A 13,797-nucleotide genomic window follows, 5' to 3' on the forward strand; every position below is an offset into this window, starting at 1 on the left:
TGTTAAGCTGTCACATATAATGCACCAAGTTTCACACTGGTTCAGATCTTCATGCCTTACACTGAAAATCAAGGAAACATTTGTATTTTACATTAAGTCATATCCAAGTATTTTGATGGGGAAGAAATAAAGAAAACAGTGAATGGACTGGACTCATAACTCAGACGCCCTCTACAGGAAAGGGCAGAGCAGGCTGTACCTGCTGCGGAGACTCAGGTCGTTCGGAGTAGAGGGCCCACTCCTGAAGACCTTCTATGACTCTGTGGTGGCCTCAGCCATCTTCTATGGTCTGCTGGGGCGGCAGCATCTCTGCTGGGGACAGGAAGAGACTGAACAGGCTGATCAGAAGGGCCAGCTCTGTTCTAGGATGCCCTCTGGACCCAGTGGAGGTGGTGAGTGACAGGAGAACGGTGGCTAAGATGTCATCCCTGTTGGACAACATCTCCCACCCCATGCAGCAGACTCTGACAGCACTGAGCAGCTCCTTCAGTGGGAGACTTTGGCAGCCACGGTGTGGGACAGAGAGATTTTGCAGGTCTTTACTCCCCACTGCTGTCAGACTCCACAACAAAGACTTTAACTCCTCAAACACAACAAAGACTTTCGCAGCTGATCAAACCCTCACACGTGCAATAAGACTGCTATATGTGCAATTCTTCTTCTGACGAAGTTGTATTTTTGTATTTTCTTACTCAGTTGTATATAGTATTTGTATTTCTATTTTATTGTATTGTATATAGTATTTTATTTTATTCTATTGTATTTTATTGCATTCCAGTGTTTTCTAATTTCTGCTACATAACTTTGCACTTTTGCTGTAACAAAACAAATTTCCGACCTGTGGGACTAATAAAGGTCATCTTATCTTAACCAGGCAGCTACTGACATATATGACTTGATTCTTTTTTATTTATTTATTTTACTTCTTTATTTATTCATTCTATTTATTGTCCAATTCTTCACTTAAACTCATCTAACCACGTTCTCCTAACACAAAACATGAAGCCATTTCTCTTCTTCTTTTCTCTTTTACTCAGTAGAGTGTTGACTCGAGTCAGACCAGTGTTCCAGTCCAGGTTTTCTCTATGTTTCTATAGGTGGTGCAGACTGTTTCGTAAATAAGAAACAAAGAAGGACTCATCCAGGCTGGAGAAACTGATCAGGAAGGCTGGCTCTGTGGTCGGCATGAAGCTGGACACTCTGGTGTCAGTGGCAGAGAAAAGGACACTAAAAAAACAGCTGGACATTATGAACAATGCCAGGCATCCTCTGCACACGGCCATTAACAACCAGAAGAGTCTGTTCACTGACAGGTTGCTTCTCTCCAAGACAAGAACTAACAGACTTAAAAACTCCTTTGTCCCACACGCCATCAGACTGTTTAACTCCTCTCTGGAGGGGAGAGGGAGGGGAGACAGGAGGACATAGGAGGGGGGAACAACTAAGCTGTAGTGCCTCTTCACTTCACTGTGCAATACTTTTGTTAATAGTCAACGGTGCAATAGACCTCAATACTTGAAATGTGCAATTCACTTGTATTTTTATTTTTATTCCTATTTATTCTATTTATCCCCTTCGTATATTTTATTTATATATGTCTCTGCATTTATATATGTGTGTGTTTAATATATATAATATTCTGTAACTCTGTAACTTCTGTCGGTGCTGTGCTTTTGGAAACCGAATTTCCCAGAGGAACCCACCCGAGGGATTAACCCTTGGGGGTCCCTAAAAAAGACATCCACTTTGGTCCCTAATGGACATAAATGTCCATTCCCCAAAAAGTGCAATAAAAATATTATATATTAATATTTTTTTCCACTTTAAATTGGTCAGTCTTTTAAAACTACTTCTCCCTGAAATATTCATATAAAGTTTTAATTATATTTTCGTTGTTTTAACCCTTTAAATCCCAGTTTTACTTCATGAGCGCCCTGTTTTTTTAGCCCCCAAAAACAAAAAAACTCAATATTTTAAAAAAATAACATTTGAAGTAATATTTGATTGTTATTATAATTAGGCCTTTAGATGGACTAAAGATTGGCACCAAGAGTCATTTCGATCGCCTTTTATTTTTTTTCCAGGAGCGCATTTCATAAAATGCACACTATCGACCACGCCCAAAAAGTGCAATAAAAATATTAAATATTAATTTTTTTTTTCACTTTAAATTGGTCAGTCTTTTAAAACTACTTCTCCCTGAAATATTCATGTCAAGTTTTAATTACATTTCGCGGATTTTAACCCTTTATATCCCGGTTTCGTCACATGAGCGCACTGCTTTTTTTGCCCCAAAAACATAAAACATAAAACATAAAATATTTTCCAAAAAAAACATTTGAAGTAATATTTTATTGTTATTATAATTAGGCCTTTAGATGGACAAAAGATTGGCACGAACATTAATTTCGATCCGGTTTTAATTTTTTTTCCAGAAGCCAAAAATGTCCCCAGGCGGCGCTGCTGCTCCTGCTCCCCCGGGGAGGAGTGCCTCTGCCGCGGGTGTGTTTCGCGCAGCGCCGGAGCATATGGTTCGGTTCCCGTGTCTGCAGCACACACTTCTGCTACCACGTGAAAACAAATACGTCATTTCCTGTTGATTAAAAAAAAAAAAAAAAAATCAAACGAACCTAAGGGCAGAAAATGTTCCGGAAGAGCAGCGGGCCAAGCTGCTGTGGTACGCGGGAAATTAGTGTGCCTTTTCCGGGTATCTGTCTCGAGCAGGCCGCTGGAGAACATGTGTATGTTCCAGCAGGCGTCACATGTGGAGCAAGGGCGCCACCCGGTGGACAAATAAAAAAATTACAACTCTAAGGCCTGTAGTCCAAATCGAAACCTAAGCTGGAGACCTGACGATCGATTTGACCGTAAATTTTCTGGCGTGAAAAATAGCGTTTATAATGGGTTTCAATGTGGACATTTTTGTCCAAAGGGACTAATGTGGATGGATTGCTGTAACTTAGCCATTTTAGGCTGATTTAATGAATTGACACCACAATTAAAAAAAATAAGTAAAAAAAACATTCTTTGACAAATTTGGCTATATTCCACTCAGCACAGTGAAGATGGTTTAAAACTAAAAATGAAAAAGACAATAAATGTCCTTAAGTCCCCCAAAGTTTTATCTTAGCTTATTTTATCTTATCTTATAAGGAGGGAAGATGAGCGGAGATCTCAGACGGTTGCAGGAAGTACACCAAGACAACCACTTTGCCAGTTTAGCTGAGATGATCCATTTATCTTCAGAACTCATCCTATGTGTCAGGGTTCCTGGGTCGTTGACCCAGTGATTTCAGTTTGTTCATGTTCAGTTTAGTTCGCCACATTAATATTCTCACTTCCTGTTTTTCCCCGTGTCAGCTTGTCTTCCATGTCATTAGTCAGATTATGTTCAGCTCTGTACTCACCTGTTTCCAATCATTGTCATCATTCAACCTGTGTATTTAAGTTCCTCGGTTTCACCAGTTCTCTGTCGTGTCATTGATGTTATGTCGTCGTCTCCGTCTGTATGTTCAGCTAGTCAGCCAGCCAGCCATCCTTCCAGTCTTTCAGCCAGCCAGTCACTCCATCGTTCCTGCTTTGTTCATTCACCCTCCAATAAATCCTCTTCATTTCTGCACCGTGAGTCCAGCGTTTGGGTCATCTCTTCCACGCCTCCACACACAACCTCTGACAGAATGACACGACCCGTGCCAAGAAGACACGCTTTTGACCCAGCGGACTCGGACCTTTACGAGCGGCAGGACGCAGCGCTCTCCATTTGGGCGGAGAAGCTCAGGTGGAAACAGCGGCTCTTCTCAGAGAGGGAGCACGTCTTTGAGGGGACTCGTCTGGCTCTGGGCGGACCTCGGAGACGCCGCGTTCCTCCACCTGCTGCCTCACCTGCATCGGAGCATTCGCCGCGGAGAGTGGGCGTCGCAGGCCAAGCTTCGGCCGCTCGCTCTCCCGCTGCTCCGCTCCTCGCTCGCCCGCCAGCCGTTTTACTCACCGGACCTTCAACTTCGCCATGGCACAGCGGCTCCGCCTACCACCTCGGCTCAATGGAGGCTCCCGTGCCAGAGGCTCGGCTGTGTACCCCGCCTGCTGCCTCTTCCCGGAGAAAGCGGCGCACACGTCGCCATAAAACGGACTACTTTCAGCCACTCCCGATGGTGAGCTCCAGTGACTGTTTTTCGCACTCACCATCTGACTACTCACTTGAAACGCACCATAGACTCACTTCTGATTCATGGGGGGTCTCCCTCCTAGAGGAGGACGTGGACTGGGAAGAGTTTTTCTGCTCTTCTCCAAAGACTGTAAATAGTGATGGCAGGAAAACCAGAACAATCGCCAATAAACCTGCCAGTAACACACACACCGTCACTATTTCCACACCCAGTGTTCAGCCATTTCCCACCAGCACGGGGGCCCAGTCTACGCCCACACCAGTGCCAGCTCCCAGGAGGAGGGCAGCTGCGACCCGGTCTACCTCCACACCTGCTTCTGTTTCTCAGGTGGGGGTGACTGGTGTCCAGCCACCTTCCGTGCCCGTCCCAGCGCCCAGGTTGAGGGCAACCCGAACCCAGCTTGACCTCCCTGGAGGCCTGGAAGAGCTAACCGGTCCACCGGCTACCTCACCACTTCATCCACCTCCTGACCCAGCCTTTCACGCCCTCGCACTATCCCTAGTTAGATTAGCTGAACTGTCCCCTGCTCAGGCCCCAGCTTTATTACCCAGGCTGCAGTTTTGTCCCCTTCGGTAACCCAGTCATCAGCTCAGCCACCAACCTCAGCTCCGTCGTCAGCCTCGCCTACCTCTGTTCCTCCTTTAGCATCTCCACTCCCGCCAGTTCCCTCACCTGCTGTTCAGCTTTCAATTCAGTCAGTTCCCTCACCTGCTGTTCAGCTTTCAATTCAGTCAGTTCCCTCACCTGCTGTTCAGCTTTCAATTCAGTCAGTTCCCTCACCTGCTGTTCAGCTTTCACTCCAGTCAGTTCCCTCACCTGCTGTTCAGCTTTCACTCCAGTCAGTTCCCTCACCTGCTGTTCAGCTTTCACTCCAGTCAGTTCCCTCACCTGCTGTTCAGCTTTCACTCCAGTCAGTTCCCTCACCTGCTGTTCAGCTTTCACTCCAGTCAGTTCCCTCACCTGCTGTTCAGCTTTCACTCCAGTCAGTTCCCTCACCTGCTGTTCAGCTTTCACTCCAGTCAGTTCCCTCACCTGTAGCTCAGTCTGCTCCTGTCCTCCAGTCTCCTGTAGCTCAGTCTGCTCCTGTCCTCCAGTCTCCTGTAGCTCAGTCTGCTCCTGTCCTCCAGTCTCCTGTAGCTCAGTCCCCTGTCCAGTCAGTCCAGTCTGTTCCTGTCCCCCAGTCGCCCGTCCTCCAGCCTGTCCAGTCTGTCGTTCACTCTTCTGTAGTCCAGTCTGCCGCCCAGTGCCCTGTAGTCCAGTCGCCTCCTGTTTCCCAGTCGCCTGTCCACCATCCCGTTCAGTTCCCGGACCTGCAGCCACAGCACCCAGAGCCAGCTGTGAGCCTTCCTGCTTCTCAGCCAGGGGTTTCTGCACCCGCTGGCCCGGCCGCTCCTCGGCCAGAGGCCTCCGCGCCTGCTGGCCCTGCCTGTCTCCGGCCAGAGGCCTCCGCGCCTGCTGGCCCTGCCTGTCTCCGGCCAGAGGCCTCCGCGCCTGCTGGCCCTGCCTGTCTCCGGCCAGAGGCCTCCGCGCCTGCTGGCCCTGCCTGTCTCCGGCCAGAGGCCTCCGCGCCTGCTGGCCCTGCCTGTCTCCGGCCAGAGGCCTCCGCGCCTGCTGGCCCTGCCTGTCTCCGGCCAGAGGCCTCCGCGCCTGCTGGCCCTGCCTGTCTCCGGCCAGAGGCCTCCGCGCCTGCTGGCCCTGCCTGTCTCCGGCCAGAGGCCTCCGCGCCTGCTGGCCCTGCCTGTCTCCGGCCAGAGGCCTCCGCGCCTGCTGGCCCTGCCTGTCTCCGGCCAGAGGCCTCCGCGCCTGCATCGCCTGGTCAGGCCTCTGCCTCAGCTGCACCCACGCCCGGCCTCTGCCTCAGCTGCACCCACGCCCGGCCTCTGCCTCAGCTGCACCCACGCCCGGCCTCTGCCTCAGAGCCTTCGTCTGCTGCAGCCTCAGCCTGTGCTTCGCCTGGTCCCGTCTCGACTGGTCCTGTGCCCACCGGGCCTCGGCCAGTACGCCTGACACTGGAGAGCCGCCGCCGCTGCCTTCCGCGCGGCCGGCCCCCTGAACTGCACCGTCATCGCCTGAGTGGCCGCCGTCGCCTTCCGCACGGCCGGCCCCCGGACCCTCTTCTCCTGGGTGGCCGCCGTCGCCTTCCGCACGGCCGGCCCCCGGACCAGCGCTGTCATCGTCGCCGTCCGCACGGTCGGCCCCCTGAACTGTCTCGGTGTGGACTCCGTCCCTCCGTCCTGGGCCCCCTCCGCCCGCCCTGTCCTGGTTTTTCGTTCTTTTGGCCGTCAGGTGCCGGCCTTTGCGGGGGGGGGGGTACTGTCAGGGTTCCTGGGTCGTTGACCCAGTGATTTCAGTTTGTTCATGTTCAGTTTAGTTCGCCACATTAATATTCTCACTTCCTGTTTTTCCCCGTGTCAGCTTGTCTTCCATGTCATTAGTCAGATTATGTTCAGCTCTGTACTCACCTGTTTCCAATCATTGTCATCATTCAACCTGTGTATTTAAGTTCCTCGGTTTCACCAGTTCTCTGTCGTGTCATTGATGTTATGTCGTCGTCTCCGTCTGTATGTTCAGCTAGTCAGCCAGCCATCCTTCCAGTCTTTCAGCCAGCCAGTCACTCCATTGTTCCTGCTTTGTTCATTCACCCTCCAATAAATCCTCTTCATTTCTGCACCGTGAGTCCAGCGTTTGGGTCATCTCTTCCACGCCTCCACACACAACCTCTGACACTATGACTCCTCAGCTCACATCTGGTTAATGGACGTGTTGTTAGGAGGTGGTGGGTAGGTTTATTGTTGTTGTTTGGGTTTTGTTTTCCCTTTTGTTATAGGTAGGCGAGGCGGGGCTTGATGGCATTTCAACACACCTGCGACGCATCGGACGTCATCAGTGAGCGCTTTTAGGGAGTGGAGTCACGGACGTCTGGTGTCGGAGTATTGTCGCTGTCACAAGTGCCTGTTCCATTGCCTGCCCGCCTACCTAGGATTTTGTGTTGGCTATTGTGGATCCGCGACGGAGTGCTACGTTCCATCAGGCTGCAGTTACTGCAGCAGCTGTGGTTTGTGTGTCAAGTAAGCTCTCCAACTCTCTCTGTCCACTTGTGTTTAACGTTCGGCTATCAACGGTACGCCATAAACTCTGTTTTGTTCCTTGTTGTCAGGTAGCTCCGGTGCGTCACCTGTCTACCTGCATACCTCGGCTCCGCCTCATATCCTCGGTGTGAATCTCCTGGCACATTTTTATTTATCACTGTATATAGCCCTTCCCTTGTAAATATTCCCTAATCGTGTATATATAAATTGGCATCACAAACTATTTTGTGTCCGTGTGTGTTTCTGCCACGTAATCCATCTGTGTCAGTTTACCTAACACGTGTTTAATGTGGGAGGAACAAATCAATGAATGGGTGGGTATGTGGATTTTCATAAGCATCGGTCAAACACTCACATACTATTTTTTTTCAAAAGGTAACAAATGCATATGTCTTGTTTTGTGTTAAAGTGTAAGGCCAAAGATATTACAGACCAAATCTAAAAATAATATTAATCTGCATTTCGAAAAGCTCTTCACTTAAACAGCAGCCAATCAGAAAAAAGCTGCAAACCACAGGAAGAATGAGAACTCTGGCCTCCTTCATGACGCTCCGAGGTCTTAGATTTTCAAACCACTTCCTGAGCTCAAACTGAGCGTCGTTACAGATCGTATGATGATAAAGAGCGTGAGAATTTAGTGGAGTGATACCACAAAGTAGCCTAAATATGATCCAAAGAAAATACAGTACATGTCAACACTAAAATACACCAGCTCGTGTTATTAGATACATGCAGTGTGATTTCTGGTCATTTCTGTGTTGGGCTGCTTCAGCCACTGTATTTATTTTAGCTGATATTTTTCAGAAGAGGTTTAATTTTGTTTTGCTTTGTTTATTTATGTGAATAAAACCCTGGCTGAGATAATACAGCACAGATGCCCCATGAAGCATCATTTAAAAAAACTAAATGTTAGTAAGTGTCAAGAGGTTCCTGCAGCTCTGTGATCATCTTTCCTGTTCATAAATAACAACAGATATTAAAACACAAGGTACCAAACAGACACACACTTTGTAACACTATATACACTTTATTATTAGCTCTGTGATGAGAAATCTTGCTGTAGCAGGAGCAGGAAATAGCTGCTGTGGTTATACGTGCACATACAAACATATAAATAGACGCTCTAATGTGCTACTTTTGTTCCATCTATGTAACTGATAAAGTGAAGTTAAAGAGTTTTATACAGATATTAACTGTCCCATGAGGACAAAAAATGGTTTTTGATTTTGTGTTACATCAGCAGGATATGAGAACACCCTAAAGACTGAATAGAAAAAAGCTGACACATGAACACTGATGTTGTTTGTGTGGGAGTGGGTTTGTGCTGAGATCAGCCTTCTATTGATCTCTGAGCTCAGTACAAACTCCTGTGGTTCATGAGGACTTGGGATCCATGACACTGGTTTCACTGAACTAAAATGTCAAACTTTTCCTTAAAGCTCATTGATTTAACTTGTTGCTATAACAATGTCCACTTGCTCTCTTGCTCCTGCTCTTGCTATTCTTGGTTGCTTGTTAGATGTTGGTCCCCACTGATGCAATGCTCTGGCTCATCTGATCCCAAAAAGACTTACAGAGGAAAAAGTAAACAAGAGGGTCCAGACAGATGTTGAAAACTGACACCATGGTGGCCACCTCCTCCAAGTAGAACAATACTGGACCTGCAGAGCAACTGGTCCACAGAAAAGTGACAGGAAGACAAACCAGATTATAGGGCACAAAACAAACACAGAAGATGCTGACCAGCACCAACATGTTCCTGCGAGACTTCACCAGCTTCTCAGCATTGGAGGAGGCCAGCTGCCTCTGCTGTGCCTGCAACACCCTGCGGGAGATGCCGTGGTAGAAGAAGACCAGGGATATGAAGACCAAGAGGAAGATGATGGCACAGATGGTGTGGAGGATTTTGAAGAATAGGCTGATTGCTGCACTGAAGAGGGGCCAACATTGGCTTGGGGTAAAAGTCAGGGGTTTCTGGGTGATGAAAAAGAGGATGCTATAAGTAACTGATGGAGCTAGGAGACAAACCCAAGTGACCATGGAGATGATGTGCGCAGTTCGCACTGACTGCAGGACATGAGTTCCTGAAGGATGGACGATTTTCAGATACCTGAAGAGAGAAGACAAAGGAGACAGTAGATAACTTCACGAAGCAGTCACAGTGGTACCACATTCGCAAAGGTCATTATCAAGTTAAAATGATATGTCTACACTGTTTTTAGGTGTCATGGTGCAGTGAGTGGACGTGTTTGGTGGCTGCTCCTTACAATCAGGAATAGAAAACACTGAAAACTCGTTAACAGACAACTCAACTGAGTAAGGCGAACGTAGTTGGTGAGGAATAAGGCAAACGGAGGCCAAAATGCCAAGGGGACAGGACAAAGCCGCAAAAACTAATACTAACAATGCAACAGGACAAGCTTGCATGAGCCCCAACAGTATAATTAGCGACTCAGCTGGAGAGCTAATAAAAGCTATCGAGTCATCGAAATCAGAAATGAAACAAGATAATCAAAGGCTGAGAGAAGACAACACGCTACAGCAGGAACTGGGCGGCAAACTTGATAAGATAAAGGAGGACATAAAAACTCTGTCGGAGAGAGTGGGGGAAACTGAGGACAGAGTGGGAAATATAAAATGATATGTCTACACCTTGACCAGCAATGCAGGGGTTTTAGCCATTAACACTGTCATGAACTGTAGTGGGAAATATGTAAAGGTTCCTCACCTGTTGGCAGCGATATAACACATGAATATGATGCTGGCATACATGTTCATGTAGAAGGCAGAAGCTCCAAAGCTGCAGTAGACCTTTTGAATGATGAATGACTTTCTATCATAGTGGGCGATGCGCAGTGGCAGAGAGAGGCAGAGCAGGAAGTCAGCAGCTGTCAGGTTCTTCAGGTAGACCATCAAACTGTTTGACTCCTGCTGCTGAGCTTGACCAATGTAAAACTTTAAGATGAAGCCATTGAGGAGTAAACCTACCTGAAGAGACAGAGAGAGGGTGAGGAGATGAGAACCTTGGTACATACAGTCCTTTGAGAAACTTAAAGCAATTTCTAACACAGCACTGAAGATTGGAAACTTACCAGAAACACCAAACTGTAGACCAGTACAAAGAAAGTGTTGAGTGATGGGACAACTGGATCACAGGTCTGGTTGAAAGATGAAGTCCCATTTGTTGAGTCAGCCATGCTTCTTCAGCTGAAAAACAAATCCACTTTATTCTCTCTTTGAATGGCTTTACCATCATAGTCTAATTTTATTGTTAAAAAAAACAAAGTCAAACTATCCATCCACCCATCTTTATCCACTTTATCCGGCCGGGTCGCGGGGGGAGCACCCTAGGCAGAGAAGCCCAGATCTCCCTCTCCCCAGCCACCTCCTCCAGCTTATCCGGGGGAACACCAAGGCTTTCCCAGGCCAGCCAAGAGATATAATCTCTCCAGCGTGTCCTGGGTCTGCTCCAGGGCCTCCTCCCAGTGGGACATGCCCGGAACACCTCACCCAGGAGGCGCCCAGGAGGCATCCTTGTCAGATGCCCGAACCACCTCGGCTGGCTCCTTTCGATGTAGAGGAGCAGCTGCTCTACTCTGAGAACTTCTCACCCTATCTCTAAGGGAGAGGCCGGCCATCCTTCGGAGGAAGCTCATTTCTGCCGCTTGTTCTTTCGGTCACTACCCACAGCTCGTGGCCATAGGTCAGGGTAGGGATGTAGATCGACCGGTAAATTGAGGGCTTCGCTTTTACACTCAGCTCCCTCTTCACCATGACGGATGAGTGCAGCGTTCGCATCACTGCAGCCGCAGCACCAACCCGTCTGTCAATCTCCGGCTCCCTTCTCCCATCACTCGCGAACAAGACCCCGAGATACTTGAACTCCTCCACTTGGGGCAGGAACTCATCCCCGACCCGGAGTGGGCACTCCACCCTTTTCTGGCTAAGAACCATGGCCTCAGATTTGGAGTTTCTGACCTCATTCCCGCTGCTTCACACTCAGCTGCAAAGCGTTCCAGTGCGAGCTGGAGGCCCTCACCCGATGAAGCCAACAGAATCACATTATCCGCAAAAAGCAGAGATGAGATTCTGAGGCCACCTAAGTGAAAGCCCTCCGCCACATGGCTGCACCTAGAAATCCTGTCCATAAAAATTATAAACAGAACCGGTAACAAAGGGCAGCCCTGGCGGAGCCCATCACCCACTGGGAACGAGTCCGACTTATGCAAACCAAGCTCTTGCAACGGTTGCATAGGGATCGAATGGCCCATAGCAATGGGCCAGACACCACATTCTCCCGCAACACCTCCCACAGGACACCTCGAAGGACACGGTCAGATGCCTTCTCCAAGTCCACAAAACACATGTAGACTGGTTGGGCAAACTCCCATGCACCCTCAAGTATCCTCGAGAGGATAAAGAGCTGGTCCAGTGTTCCGCGACCAGGATGAAAACCGCATTGTTCCTCCTGTATCCAAGGTTCGACTAGCGGACGAACTCTCCTTTCCAGCACCCTGGCATAGACTTTCCCAGGGAGGCTGAGGAGTGTGATCCCCCTGTAGTTGGAACACACCCTCCGGTCTCCCTTCTTAAAGATGGGGACCACCACCCCGGTCTGCCATTCCAGGGGTACTGCCCCTGATCTCCACGCAACATTGTAGAGGCGTGTCAACCAGGACAACCCTACAACGTCCAGGGCCTTCAGGAACTCGGAGCAGACCTCATCAACACTAGGGGCTCTGCCACCAAGGAGTTGTTTAACTGCCTCAGTGACCTCGCCCTGGAAATTGGCGGGTCTTTCCCCTCATCCCCAGACTCTGCTTCCTCCTCGGAAGACGTGTCAGTGGGATTAAGGAGGTCCTCGAAGTATTCCTTCCACCGCCTGACAATTTTCTCAGTCGACATCAGCAGCGCTCCGCCAGCACTATACACAGTGCAGGTAGAGCACGGCTATCCCCTCCTGAGACGCCTGATGATTTGCCAGAATCTCTTCGAGGCAGTCCGAAAGTCTTTTTCCATGGCCTCTCCGAACTCCTCCCACATCCGAGTTTTTGCTTCAGCCACTGCCCGAGCCGCATTCCGCTTGGCCTCTTAATACCTGTCGGCTGCCTCCGGAGTCCCACAGGCTAACCAAGCCCAATCGGACTCCTTCAGCCTGGTGGCTCCCTTCACCTCTGGTGTCCACCATTTGGTTCGGGGATTACCACCACGGCAGGCACCAACCACCTTGCGGCCGGAGCTCAATGCAGCAGCTTCGGCAATGGACATGGTCCATTCGGAATCAATGTCCCCCGTCTCCCTCGGAATGCTGTTGAAGCTCTGCCGGAGGTGTGCGTTGAAGATCTCGCGGATTGGGGCCTCTGCTAGACGTTCCCAGCACACCCTCACTACGTGTTTAGGTGCACCGGGTCCGTCCAGCGTCCTCCCACGCCACCTGATCCAACTCACCGCCAGGTGGTGATCAGTTGACAGCTCAGCCCCTCTCTTTACCCGAGTGTCCAGAACATATGGTCGCAGGTCTGGTGATACGATTACAAAATCGATCATTGACCTGCGGCCTAGGAGAGTCCTGGTGCCACGTGCCACTTATGGACACTCTTATGTTCGAACAAGGTGTTCGTTATGGCCAAACTGTGATTTGCAAAGAAGTCCAATAACAAAACACCGCTCGGGTTCAGATGAGGGAGGCCGTTCAATCACGCCCCTCCAGGTCTCGCTGTCGTTACCCACGCGGGAGGATGGGCCCATGTCTCCTCTTCGGGCTGTCCTAAGGCCCGGCCATCAGACGCTCGCCCTCGGGCACCCTCCCCGGGTCTGGCTCTAGGGCGGGGCCCCGGTAACCCTATCCCGGGCAGGGTAAACTGTTCCCTCGATGTTCTCTTCATAAGGGTCTTCTGAATCGCTCTTTGTCTGGTCCCTCACCCAGGACCAATTTGCCATGGGAGACCCTACCAGGGGGCAGAAGCCCCCAGACAACATAGCCCCTGGGATCCCTGGGAAATACAAACCCCTCCAACACGATAAGGTAGCGATTCACTGAGAGAAAGTTAAACTAATTTTAAATATTCTTTTGAACTCTACTGCATCTCTTTTTAAGACAGTAATTTTAATACATGGAGCTTTCTGGGGGAGTTTGCTGACAGTTTGACTAAATTCAGTTCACAACAGTTGTCTCAAGTTGGTTTCTATATGATGCACCCTACAGTCTTGCAGCATTAAAAGCAAAGTTGAGAGCTTAACATGCAAGTATAGAAATCATTAGTGGTGTCATCTTTCATGTACAGTTTATATTTATGGAAGCAAAAATGAATCACTTCCTCTCACGAGTCTAATCGTAACAATCATTTCAACATGGACCAAGACAATTCTTTACTCTGAGCATTACAAGGTATCATGTATAACAACATATAACTGGTTATAATCTTGTCTGCATATGTCCAGGTCTACAACATGTTCTTCTTAACAAGAGCTTGTAACATGGGATTGCTGCACAGTCTGTGTGATGATATATAAAGAGTGTCTATACAGATGATAATTTCACA

At 49.0% G+C, this 13,797-nt stretch overlaps 2 protein-coding genes across 2 annotated transcripts in view; both read right to left on the reverse strand.

Annotated features, from left to right (window-relative positions):
* The window catches only part of LOC146578426 (T-cell surface protein tactile-like), a 553,052-nt gene that overhangs the window by 206,859 nt on the left and 332,396 nt on the right, over positions 1–13,797 (reverse strand). The window lies entirely within an intron of this gene.
* Positions 8,771–10,452, reverse strand: LOC146578445 (P2Y purinoceptor 14-like). The gene is made up of 3 exons (XM_085250001.1): positions 10,348–10,452; positions 9,984–10,243; positions 8,771–9,365 (listed from the first exon to the last, which is right to left on the reverse strand). Exons 1-3 carry the CDS (start codon positions 10,450–10,452, stop codon positions 8,771–8,773), a joined length of 960 nt encoding a protein of 319 aa, XP_085106127.1.

The sequence above is a fragment of the Mchenga conophoros genome, linkage group LG3, assembly GCF_057382185.1.
Source record: "Mchenga conophoros isolate Kocher_MC1m ecotype Shallow Benthic linkage group LG3, M_conophoros_male_GT1.1, whole genome shotgun sequence".
NCBI lineage: Eukaryota > Metazoa > Chordata > Actinopteri > Cichliformes > Cichlidae > Mchenga > Mchenga conophoros.

What these genes read in the sequence shown, in the direction of transcription:
- LOC146578445 (XM_085250001.1), bottom strand. Translation starts at nt 10,452, where the DNA reads ATGGCTGACTCAACAAATGGGACTTCATCTTTCAACCAGACCTGTGAT. An exon ending in TCTACAGTTTGGTGTTTCTG is followed by an intron (nt 10,244 to 10,347) that starts GTAAGTTTCCAA and finishes CTGTCTCTTCAG; the next exon opens with GTAGGTTTACTCCTCAATGG. An exon ending in TGTTATATCGCTGCCAACAG is followed by an intron (nt 9,366 to 9,983) that starts GTGAGGAACCTT and finishes TTCTCTCTTCAG; the next exon opens with GTATCTGAAAATCGTCCATC.